This window comes from Rutilus rutilus (genome assembly GCF_951802725.1).
Source record: "Rutilus rutilus genome assembly, chromosome: 16".
NCBI lineage: Eukaryota > Metazoa > Chordata > Actinopteri > Cypriniformes > Leuciscidae > Rutilus > Rutilus rutilus.
In genome coordinates this window covers 25,097,252-25,110,026 of record NC_140224.1, presented here as the reverse complement: position 1 = coordinate 25,110,026, position 12,775 = coordinate 25,097,252, and the positions used below count along the sequence as shown (strand labels likewise).

Here is a 12,775-nt window from a genome sequence, read left to right as displayed (position 1 = left end):
TTTTGTTAAATTATGACTAAGGCTGAAATAATAATAATAATAATATAAAGGCTTTTTTTTTTTTTAGATAAATTAATATATTAAATGTAAGGCTTATCCTATAGCTAGCATCTGACTCGTGGTCGACGGGGTGTGATGTTACATTACCCGTAATTGTGTATGATTGTCCTCTTTACGTGTCTTTTTTATTTATGACCACAAACCTGTACAAAAATACAAACCTTTGTAATGATGATTTGGGTAAACATGCAGTGGAGAAATTACCTGCTCAACTTTAGCTAATTCTTTTATTTAGAATGTCTGATATGCTAGCCTACTAGCTAACAACAAAATATATCAAATTTTGCAGAATTGCAGCACAGAATTAAACAAAGTAATAGTTAACCCCGAAATGAAAACCAAACCTGTATGACTTACTTTCTTCTGAAGAACATAAAGTATTTTGAAGAATTTTGGTGTCTAAACAACATTGTACCCATTGACTTCCATTGTATGGACAAAAATGATCTGTGTTTCATGATAAAAAGTTTCCGGGTTTGGAAGAACAAGAGGGCGAGTAAATGATGCCAGAATGTACATTTTTGGGTAATCTATTCCTTTAAGAGTTAGAATTTGCATGCTAGAACTAATAAACAAAATACGATAAAGTTCTATTGAAATGTTTATTCATATTGGCTCAGTATGACGTGAAGTAGTGAACATAGCTTACAAAGGCTGTGTTAAATCAAAGAATGTATAAAAGTATATTCACATTAATTATATTAAAATCATTCACTTATGGCTTGTTTCAAACTAATGTATGCTAAAAACATTAAAAAGGCTACAGCAGGCACCAGCATTGTCCAAAATCAAGTTTCCTGACTAACTAACCGAATTACAGAAAAAAGTTGACGAACCTGAGAAATTGCTCTATATTGAAAATAGCAAAGAGCGGAATTTCACATTTCCAGTATTGAATACAGATAGTGAATGCACACCTTCTCATGCAACTTGTACTCCTGACTCATACTGAACAGTTTCCTTAGTCTATACTTATTGTATTTATTTACTTGGTTATGATGAGCTCTTACACATCCTGCGTCAGTGGCTGTGCTCATGTGGGGGGACTCTGCGAGGGGCCTTTCGAATGGTGTGAGAGAGGTGTGGCCTTGGGACAAGAGGAGCAGGGATGGAAATGACGTAGAGAGACCTGGGGTCACGGAGCATCCCGGCACCCTGTGGTCGCCTTGGAACGAGGGGAGGCACTCCTAACATTGACGCTCTCGCTCTTGACTCGGCAGAAGAGGAACTCATACTGCTGTGACGCCAAGAGAAAAACCCACCTACTGTGAAGCAGAGAAAGAAGAGAGGTGTATTTTCTATGAACAATCCCTTATTAGTGTTATGATACGGGAGAAAGAGCCAGAGAACTATTCGAAAAGTTAATCACTTGTGAAAGGTATCCGCTGAGCACCAGCAGCTTTCATTAGACCAGCAGATGCTCGTCTCCCTGCATTTGACGCCGCCATCTCTTCCGCTCCACAGTGCGCCAAACCGCCCGGTTCAGTCTGGACTGGCTGGAGCAGACCATGTTCCAGAGAGGGCCACGGCTTTCGGTTTTGCAGCGGTTGGGAATGCACACTCTGCAGACAGGGCTTGGCTTTTGTAGACACCTGCTGCTGCATGATAGTGCAGATGTTCTTCTGTCTCAAAGAGATCTCTGCAATGGAGTCCAACTGGATAGAAATGGCAATTTATCAGGAGAACTGACAAAAAAAGGTGGTTTAAAATATTGTCTAGTCAGAGAGGAGAAACTAAGCTGTATGACTGACTTTCTTCTGTGGAAACACAAAAGAAGATATTTTGAAGAGTGTTTTAACTGTTTTTGTCCATACAATGAAAGTCATTGGGGTCCAAAACAACATTGGATGAGTGTTGTTACTGTTAACTAAAACTAAACTAAACTAAACTAAACTAAACTAAAAATATGAAAATCGTAAGCTTAAAAAAAAAAAAAAAAAATATTGCGCTGGTAACTACCTGAAATAAGTACTAAAATGACTAAAACTGAAATAAAACTAAATGAAAGCTAAATTGAAATTGAAATCTAAAAAATAAAATGTATTCAAAATATGAATAATACTATAACAGTAATGTAAATAATACTAAAATAACACTGCACTGGACCCCACTGACTTTTATTTTACAACATTTTTCACAATATCTTCTTCCAATATTCCAAAGAAGAAGATCATACAGGTTTCAAATGACATAAGTGTGATAACAGTATTTTCATTTTTGGTTAACCTATCCCTTTAATATGGGCTTTTTTTTTTGTTCACATACCTTGTGTTCATGTCTGCAGTGTGGGGAAAAGCTGGCTTGTTCATGTGAGTGTTTGATAAGTTCAGTAAGATGATTGGCACTTTGAAGTAGCTGGCGCACCTGGTTAACCACACCCATGTTCAGAAGCAGAGTCTCTCGTTGGTGAAGTTCACGGACTCTCTCTGCCTCCTCTTCCTCTATTACGTCAAGAGCAACAGGTGTCTCTCCCCTCATTGTGGTCTGATCTAAAATAGTTGGTAGCTAAAGAAATTGATAAGATTATCCATGAGTTCTTTGGTGCTGCTAATCAAAAATAGACACCAGGGTCCCTCTAGTGGTAGGTCAAAGGAACCGATGTTTAGTCAACCAAAGAAACTTGTAATAAACAATGCATTATCAAAGTACACATATAAACACAAGAGAATGACTTACTGCATTGGGGTTTTGGTGAGGAGGAAGAATTCTTCTTGGTTTTGCTCTTTCTCCGGCAGATTCACCTTGAAGATCCTGCTTACGTGATCCTTTCTTTTCCTGTTCTTTCTGCTCCTGCTTCAGACGCAACTCCTGCAGCTGTTGCCTACAAGTATACACATTTTGAATACAAACATTTCTGTCTAAATTTAGCTTGATGCATTCCTGCAAAACAACAAGCAGTACGTGCACACCTGGCACACTCCTCCCTGGCTTTGGAGGCTGCAGTCTCCTGGAAGAGAGAGCTGCTGTGTTGAAAATACTTTTCGTATTGCTCCCCTCCTTCCCGAGGGAAGATCCGCCGGAATCCACCCATGTTTTTTGCCTCATATTTCTGCATCTGCTCCATACTAGCAGCATGAGACTGACGAATCTCCTCGTTCCTTTTGAGACAACACACTTGGCACTTAATAGACAATGTAGATTTTTAAAAGAAAAGAAGTCTTTGCACATATTTTACTCTGTGTTTTTCCATTGTGCATGAGTGCATCGCATGATCTACCATATATGGAGATGTTTTTGTTTCTTCTGTTCATTTGTTTTTATCACACCTGATCTTTATCAAGGTTGTGGTGAATTCACACCTTTTCTCTTACGCACATACGTAGCACATAAGCTGAAGGCTTTCAATAAAGATTTGACTTTGAGTGAACTACACTTCTGAGTCTGCATCATTCTTGGTCCCTCAGTGTCACTCTCTGTGTCTTTAATTTTAAAAAGGAAGATCCATAATTATTTATCTAACAATTTTATATCACAATTGTGACTTACTTTATCGCAATTTTGAGATCTTGACATCTTGCATGTATGCATGTATGTATAAAAACAATATATTTTAAGTTTATTCGCAGTTCTTCATTGGAGTGGACAGAGCTAAAGAGACATTTTGACTCTTGATTGGTGTAATTTTTTGTACAGAATCATGGGTAATGTAGTTTTTCACCAGGAATTCCGCTGTTAAAGGGTTAGTTCACCCAAAAATAAAAATTCTGTCAGTAATTACTCACCCTCATGTTGTTCCAACCGCGTAAGACCTTCGTTCATCTTCGGAACACAAATTAAGCTATTTTTGATGAAATCTGAGCCATGTCTCACTCCTCCATAGGCTTCCAGTGTGACCGAAACTTGCTGGCCCAGAAAAGTTATTAAAGAGATCGTTAATATAGTCCAAGTGACTCCAGTGGCTCAATCTTAAGTATATCAAGCGACGAGAATACTTTTTGTGCGCAAAAACAAACAAAAATAACGACTTTATTCCACTATTCATTTCCTTCTCTCTCGACCTCTAGTTGGTTCGCGTAGTGTTTTTGCGCAGCGCGTCTGTGTTACACGTCACCACGTAGGCTCACTATTGGCCGACGCCGGTCATGTGTGTGTTGCGTGATGACGTGCAACACAGACGCGCAGCGCAAAAACACTACGAGGCCCAGAGAGAAGGAAATGAAAAGTGGAATAAAGTCGTTATTTTTGTTTGTTTTTGCGCACAAAAAGTATTCTCGTCGCATGATAAACTTAATGTAGTGCCACTGTAGTTACTTGGACTATTTTAACGATGTTTTAATAACTATTCTGGGCCGGTGAGTTTCGGTCACACTGGAAGCCTATGGAGGAGTCAAAATTCTGTCAGATTTCATCAAAAATATCTTAATTTGTGTTCCGAAGATGAACGAAAGACTTACATGGTTGGAACAACATGAGGGTGAGTAATTACTGACAGAATTTTCATTTTTGGGTGAACTAACCCTTTAAATACGATTATTTTAAAAATAAGCTGAAGTCACTCTTCTGTTGAAGCACATACTATGGATTAGCAACCTCGTAGCTCACAGTAGGTCTGTCTATAAAAGTTATTCGTTATCATTAAAAATCAATTTCCCTATGGAAAAAATGAATGTTTTTACTTCCGGAACCCGACTGTTGCACACTATATTGTGAGTCATAAACTTGGAATTGCGAGAAATAAAGTCAGAATTGTGTGCTCTGCACTCGCAATTCTGAGAAATTGCAAGATTAACTCAAAATTGCAAGATAAAAAGTCATAATTGTGAGATAAAAAGAAGCAATTAGGCCTACTTTAAAAAAAATGTTATTCCATGGTGGAAACAGGCTTCCATTAACTGTGCTTAAGTGCAGCTGTGGTCTTTGTTGTACCTGGCCTCTCTAGAGCGATTCTGCTGGAGTCTCTCTTTCACCCGGCGCTTCTCCTCCTCTGTGATCTTCCTGCGGTCACAGGCTCCCAGGTTAATCAGCACCAAAGTGTCATACAACAGACCGTCCTTCACCTCCCGATCTAAACGGGAGTCTGTGGTGAAGCTAGGGGAATGGTTGACCTAAACACACAGGTTCAAAAATTGCATACAGCTAGAATGAAAGCAATTAGATTTTGTTACATAGGTAATTAAAAATGGTATAAACTACTTCAAGTACAAAATAAGCCTCAAAAGGAGCCCAAACCTCAAGAAGCCAAGGTTTAAGTCGACGGTCCAGTAACACATCAAATCCCAGGATCTCAAAACAGGCACTGCCGGATGCATGATTGGGGAAGCAGGTGTGGTAATTGTGTTTGAGGATGGGGTGAGCAGATATTAGTGTCTTTATGATGACGTCTTCAATGTCTCTCCACATCTTCTCAGTATCATAGCTCATGGCTTCCAAGTGCTTCTTGAAGCTGGAGAGTTTCCTATGAAGACGTAAAATGGAAAAAGGGTTTCCTATACAGTTTTAAAGAAAAACAGAAGAAAATCATATTCTGTGAGAACATATAGGTTACCGTTTGCTGCCGGTATCTTCGTCACGTACAAAGTTTTCACTATGCTTGTTGATGGCATAGTTAGTTAAGTGCATGCAAACATCCTCCTGTAGAATTGCATAAAGAAAAGCAAATTAAGATATCTAATAGGCTTTATGCCAACGGTCACATGAACAAACAGGAAAACAGGTCTCATTGCATCCGCTTGTCGGAGAGTGTTAACGGTAGTACGTACTGACGGCGATATCTACAGGGATCATACAGATTCTGTAAAATGAAATTCCATGGCTTTCAAGGACTTTTCAAGCATTACTTTTTTGTTTTTCAAGGGCTAAAATCAGCACTTCAATCTGTTCATCCTATAAAGCCATTTGAACTAAACCGCTCAATTCATATGGATTAGTTTTACAAACTCTTTATGAACTTTTTGAAGCGTCAAAGTGGTAGTTGCATAGCTGTCTGTGGAGACACAGAAAGCTCTCAGATTTCATCAAAAAGATCTTAATTTGTGTTCCGAAGATGAACGAGAGTCTTACGGGTTTGGAATGACATGAGTGTGAGTAATTAATGACAGAATTTTCATTTTTGCATGAACTATCCCTTTAAGAGTGAGTTAGTAGACAGTTCATTAAAAAAAGCGCTGATTCATTCTGGAATGAAGCAAGATTGTAAACATGGAAATTATTTTCACTTTGAAAATTAAACACTAATTTCTTATATATTGTATTTCAATAATTCAAGCAGTTTTCAAGTACCTCATCAAAAATATGGCTGTTTTCAAGGGTTTTCCAGATTAGAGTTAGGGTTAGGGTCAAATTCAAGTACTTCAAGCACTTTAGATCTATGGACTTTTAAGGTAATCGCTAACCTAGCTAGTTCTTTTTATTTTTTATTTACGATTTAATCGTTTTATTCAATTTAAATAACTAAATGTTAGTGACAAGGAAAATGTAAAACTTTTAGATATCAATCTGCACATGCAATAGACATTGGTTATGCTCATCTTTGCTCTCTCTCCTTCAAAGGTATTAGAGTAAAATGGCTCTATACTTAACGAAACACATACAAAAGACCTGAAGCGGTGCAACCTGTTTTACAGAATACGAACGTTTGCTTCACGTAACCCCCATTAACCACTGGTTGAAGTCAGCATTTCATTACTACTAAAATGCATGAATCTGTTTCAAGTTTATTTACTGTCTTTAAAGCCCCTCACCAAATTGCTGCCAGTGGGCTCATTATATTCAGTGGTGCAGAAACGGACTAGTCCCTCATTGTACATGAAGACGCCAAAGGGGTCACAGCTGGTCACTAGCACATAAATGCGCAGGTCAAACTTGAACCCATCAACGATCAACGGCTGTTGAAACAAAGATTAATTATATAATTTAAAAAAATAAATGGAAGATATTTTATCAGTGCCTATTTATAATGAATTTATTTTGGGTAGCACTTTATTTTACAGTCCTGTTCCCCATGTACATACTATGTACTTATTATAGTAATTGCATTAACTGGGTAATAACTAGTACTAACCCTTGAACCAATCCCTCAACCTAACTTTAACCCACGTAGTTACCCTATTTTACTTTCTTAGGTAAGTACACGTACTGTAAAATAAAGTGCAACTTTGTTTTGAATCTAATTGGATATTAGTATTATGACAGAGGGGCTTCTTGTTGTAACTGTGACTTTATGAACATTTTGTTACCTTGGATATATACACCTGGCAAATCATGTGTTCACCTGGCCGAATATCCTTGTTGGATTTGGTAAGATAGATACCACGACCTTGGCAACCTGAGTCTGGCTTGCAGATATACGTTTTGTGCTTTTTGGCTCTGGTGTAGGCTTGGAAGTCACTATAACTGAAGGACATCGAGAGAGTGGGGAAAGGGAAAAGATTAAAACTTCCATTTTATGCTCATTAAAAGATCTGTATCGTAACTCGAATGTATGATTGAACTCGAATCGACTCACTCTGCAGGGAGGCACCATGTGCGAGGAAAGATGTTGTACTCCTTCGGGAAGAGTTTTAGCATACGGTTCATATTACGTGCGAGTAAATCCTTCCTGCAGATTTCATTCATGCCAGGAAAATGGTTGATTTTCTGTGTGGGGGATATTTAAGCATCTTGTTAACCACAGGGTTACAACGAACAGGACAATAAACAAGAGAAGAATGATGTTTGACAGCAAACACCTGGTAACGCTTCATATCCATGACCCTGTCTAGTGAGACAGAGCAGTCGGTCCAAAAGAGGGTCCAGTCTTCTCCTTCTGCAGCCTCTCGTAGCCCATATCTGCGAGCAGCACGACGCACTTTAAAAAAAAAAACATGCCATTGGATAAACAAACGTATACTCAAGGCTTTAATAATACAGTTAATTTTGAGACTATATCAACAAATGTTTGGAGTAAAAAACCCACCACTTTCATATTTGCAGTTCGTGAGATTTATCCACAGTCATCTGAAAAAGAGGAAGAGGACAAAGAGACAGACCTGTGCATTGTTCAGGGATTGAAAAGCTCCCTTTTTAACTTTTACACAACACGTTTAATTATAATAATCTCGTTCAAAGGTCCCGTACCTACAAATATTGCTCATAGTTATTGATAATTTAAGGTGATAAATACAACTAAATAAGGTTCCATTTATTAACACTGGGTAATGCAATTGATGAAGAACTAAGTGATGATCAACATTTTTACTGTATTTATTAATAAAAAAAATCTATAGTTCATTCATTGTTAATTCATGTTTTCTCATTATTATGAATTAATAAATGACTTGATTTTCTTGCCACTTTTCCGGGACTAGGTGGTGGTCATTATACATTTTCTAATGTTAATTTATACAACTTGAATTGTTAAAAATGTATATGCTGAAATTAACATTAACCTAGATTAATAAATGATGTACAAGTATTGTTCAGTGTTAGTTTGTGTTACCAAATGCATTAACTAATGTTAATGATTTAATATCTTATGTACACTAACGTTCAAATGGTTTCAAGTCAGTAAGATTGTTTTTAAAGAAATTCACACGTTTATTCAACAAGAATGCATTAAATTGATCAAAAGCGACAGTAAAGAGTTGACAATAAAAAGTATCTCAGTTTCACACACAAAAAAAAAGATTTCTAAAGGATCACGTGACACTGAAGTCTGGAGTAATGACTGCTGAAAATGCTTTGCCACCACATTATTAAAATAGATAACAGTTTAACTTGAAATACTATTCTACAATATTACTGTTTTTACTGTATTTTTGATCAAATAATGTAGCCTTGGTGAGCATTAGACATTTTTTTATAAATTACAAAACTGTACAGACCCCAACCTTTTGATCCGTAGTATACAGTGCTATGCATAAGTTTAGACACCCATGCTAAAGTTGACTAAAAAGAGGAATAAAAAATCATCTTTTGGAAATTGAACTTAATGCCTTAATTTAAAAAATTAGGACAAATCCAACCTTTAAGGACACCAATTTTCTTTGTGAATGAATAATGTATCGTAAATAAATAAATGTTCTTCCTTAAAATACAGGGTGCATAAGTTTGGACACCCCTATGTTAAATTCCCATAGAGGCAGGCAGATTTTTATTTTTAAGTATTTATTTTTTATTTTTTGTTTAGGATACTATGCATCCTGATAAAGTTCCCTTGGCCTTTGGAATTAAAATAGCCCCACATCATCACATAGCCTTCACCATACCTAGAGATTAGCATGGGGTACTTTCCATAAGATCATCTCTCAATGCAAATCAAACTAGCTTTTAGGCTAACTGAAATAAAACCATGCCAATCTCTAGGTATGGTGAAGGCTATGTGATGATGTGGGGCTATTTTAATTCCAAAGGCCAAGGGAACTTTATCAGGATGCATAGTATCCTGGATCCATGAAGTAACTGGCCTTTAAAAATAAAAATCTGCCTGCCTCTATGGGAATTTAACATAGGGGTGTCCAAACTTATGCACCCTGTATTTTAAGGAAGAACATTTATTTATTTACGATACATTATTCATTCACAAAGAAAATTGGTGTCCTTAAAGGTTGGATTTTTCCAAATTTTTTTAATTAAGGCATTAAGTTCAGTTTCCAAAAGATGATTTTTTATTCCTCTTTTTAGTCAACTTTAGTATGGGTGTCTAAACTTATGCATAGCACTGTATATAAAATAAATACCATAGCATAGAAATGGCTTACTTCTTCTTTCTCTTTTTCTTCTTGCTCGCTGCAGGCAGAGGGATTGGTGTGTTACAGGGCTCTGCTTGAGTGTCACTTCCCCAGCCTTCTCCCTCCACCCCTGGATCAGACTCACGCCTGCACACTTCACTCACTGAGTGCTCCGCTGGTGTCCCCATTCTGAGAACACACATAAAACTTTGATGAAGACTGAGCGAGGGCTGAGAGATTTAGTGAAACAGCTATTTAAGAACTTATGAGCTAAAAGATCTAATATTGCTGCGTGATGTCACATCCCCAATGTGAAACTTAATCAACCCTATCGGTAGTGTGCTAAGTTGTAAAGGGCAAAATGCTAAGGCTTAGCATCATGTTTCTGTCCCCGTTTCTCTCCATAGTTGAGTACCCCACCTGTCAACAACATGATTGAGGTCACTTAATATTTAAACTGAACCATATTTTCAGTATTTAACCATTTCAATGGGTCCAATAAATGTATATCATTAATATTAAAGTCAGCATGAAATGAAAGTTGCAAAGGCTTTTCCTTATTGTGACGTAATCCAAATTCTTCATGAACAAGAAAAAAATATAGGGCGGGACTTGACTTTATCCATTGGGAATTTATTGGTTTGTTGTCGTTTGCTATAGAAGTGTAATAGTGGCCACCCCCTTTTTTTTAGCGCCGCTGGTTCCAGAAGTATTTTTTTTCATTCATTTTTTTTTTGTAGGGATTTAAAATAGTCTTTGTTAAACAGTTATAAGCCATGAACCAAGCCAAGCAGCTATAAGGTGAATCACAACACTACAAACTTTGAAGCAATTTGATGTAAAAAAAAGATACAAAAGACAAAGTTACAAGACTGTGTACCTTACGGTTTTAGTGAGGGAAAGAACTACAATCTCATGAAGCACTGCGAACAGCATAATCATATTAAAAATGGAGAAATGTAAAACTAGTCATTTACAATTGATTATATGTATAAAAACATTATATTTTAAGTTTATTGCAAAATATGCATTGATAACATTTCAGTATTTCGAGAGCGTAGAGAGATCGACTCCATTACGTCATTCGCAGTGCTTCATGGGAGTGGGCGGAGCTAAAGAGCTATTTTGGAGCATGTCGTTTTTTCTTACTCTCTGATTGGTGTAATTTTCTGTACATCATCATGATTGATGTAGTTTTTCACCAGTAATTCCACTGTTAATCACCATTATTTTAAAAATAGGCTGAAATAATGTGGGCTGACGGCTTCCGGACCATATGGAGAAAATGAACTGAGTTTTTACTTCATGTGAGTGACAGGTCTTACCACCCTCATGCCAGTAACTCGTCATCAGAGAAGAGTCGCTGCATAAGGGAGGGGAAATTATTTTGATTTAAGATTATGAGAGCACATGAATTAAAAAAATTATGATGTGCAAGGATAAATCATTTAAAATAAACACTAGAAATAAGAATTGGCCATTGATTTCATGGTGACTTTAACCACTGGAAAAAAAAAACCTAGCCACACAGCATTCACAAAGCGACATCACTGCAGTCCAACTGAAGTTAAAGGTGCTTCTGTATGCAAGTGTCAGTCAGCAGAGGGAAAGAAGGTCAGACTCCTGAGGTAACTCTATTCTGATCTAGAGAATTTATCCTGACCATGACCCAAACAATGGCTTTTTGAAACTATCGATCAAATGTAATATGTAAAACTACCAATTTATCTAATAAAATCGACACATTGAACACTTACACCAACCTGATCTCTTCAGCTCACAGGCCTCTAAGACGTAAAAGTCTCCTGTCCACAGACACACCACTCAGCTTTAGCTGTCCAGTAGAAGGCTATCATCATCCCCGCTTCGAGCTGTCCTCTGTGAGTGGGTACTGGCACGTAAATCCCTGACAAAAAGGAACAAATTCACCTCTTCTGTGATGGGTGGTTCAACTTGGATATACTTACATACTGACACACTGAAACCTTAAGATCAAGTGACCTATTAGAAACACAAGAGACCTAAACCTGATACATGAACATGAAAATGAAGGCCAGGAGGCGAGCAAGAATCAGAGAAGAAAGACAATCCCTACATGTCAAATGTGATGAGATAAGTGCTTGGTTCCTGGAACAAATATTACATATGTAAAAAAGAAGCTGTTGGTTACACTATAGGCTACTGGGATTTGCAACAATAAAGTCTTGATAAGACTAATAAGATAAGATGACAAGTTTATGTAATATAAGGACATCAATTTAAACTCATAATTATTACTGAGTTTCTTAAATAAATCAAATTGCTCCGTTTTAAGAAATAAGATTTTAAAAAGTGTGAATTATCACATGAATAACAGATGCTGTACGTTAGTTAGGCTACATTTCAAGAAGCAGAAAGCAATCACAAAGTTCCTTTTTCCAGGTCACCCTAAAATAACGTTAACGTACTCTGATAATTGACTCGTTACTACTGAGTAACACTCAAACTGTAACCAATTTAAACAATCTAAACTACTTTAGGGCATTATATCTAACTAATCACAACACAAAAATATTATTAAACTAAGTTACCTTTTTACAAGCCAGGCTAAACCAAAATAATGGCGTACTTGATTCCCTTGCGATCTAAGTCTGCGCACGACTTTCCCTGTACAATTGCCATGGCAACAGAACGCGTTTCAAAAGCAGGTTAGCCAGCTAGCTGGCTAATATTCTTAAATTAATACAGCGAATAAACTCAATGGGTACGGTGGAATTAAAGTACGTACCTGTTGCTGTTTTTGTCAGCAATGCAGTGGTTTCAGAGGGGGCCAGTGGTATCGCGGATTTTATTGGCTGTTCAAAAGGAAATGCCATTGGATTTTCTCATGCTTACAATGTTGCCAAGTGCTCTCAAAACGAAATGAGAGCACGAGGTCAATGGAACAGAGATGTCCAATCTCAATTCACGTTTCTAATACTTGATCTCCGATTGGTTCTCACTCTGGTGATGCTAATCTATTTTTTAGATCGTTGATATTAACGGTTACTATTTAAAGGACACCACAAAAAACAAACATACAAAACAAC

General features: G+C 37.1%; 1 protein-coding gene across 5 annotated transcripts; it reads right to left on the bottom strand.

Moving 5' to 3' along the window:
* Nucleotides 1–650: 650 nt before the first annotated feature.
* Nucleotides 651–12,598, bottom strand: ttll6 (tubulin tyrosine ligase-like family, member 6). Of its 5 annotated transcripts, none has more exons than XM_084434731.1 (16): nt 12,475–12,598; nt 11,465–11,613; nt 9,738–9,896; nt 7,955–7,995; nt 7,728–7,846; nt 7,505–7,635; nt 7,236–7,392; nt 6,741–6,884; nt 5,546–5,631; nt 5,230–5,455; nt 4,927–5,105; nt 2,970–3,158; nt 2,737–2,881; nt 2,326–2,565; nt 1,430–1,715; nt 651–1,325 (listed from the first exon to the last, which is right to left on the bottom strand). In XM_084434731.1, exons 5-16 carry the CDS (start codon nt 7,746–7,748, stop codon nt 1,081–1,083), a joined length of 2,049 nt encoding a protein of 682 aa, XP_084290857.1. In that variant the 5' UTR covers nt 7,749–7,846; nt 7,955–7,995; nt 9,738–9,896; nt 11,465–11,613; nt 12,475–12,598; the 3' UTR covers nt 651–1,080. The 5 variants fall into 5 exon arrangements, with proteins under 5 accessions (XP_084290857.1, XP_084290855.1, XP_084290856.1 ...); XM_084434729.1 differs by having other exon boundaries at nt 11,471–11,613; XM_084434730.1 differs by having other exon boundaries at nt 11,471–11,613; nt 12,278–12,502.
* Between the last annotated feature and the right edge of the window lie 177 nt (nt 12,599–12,775).

What these genes read in the sequence shown, in the direction of transcription:
- ttll6 (XM_084434728.1), bottom strand. Translation starts at nt 9,895, where the DNA reads ATGGGGACACCAGCGGAGCACTCAGTGAGTGAAGTGTGCAGGCGTGAG. An exon ending in TGGATATGAAGCGTTACCAG is followed by an intron (nt 7,636 to 7,727) that starts GTGTTTGCTGTC and finishes TCCCCCACACAG; the next exon opens with AAAATCAACCATTTTCCTGG. An exon ending in CTCACCAAAACCCCAATGCA is followed by an intron (nt 2,566 to 2,736) that starts GTAAGTCATTCT and finishes CAATTTCTTTAG; the next exon opens with CTACCAACTATTTTAGATCA.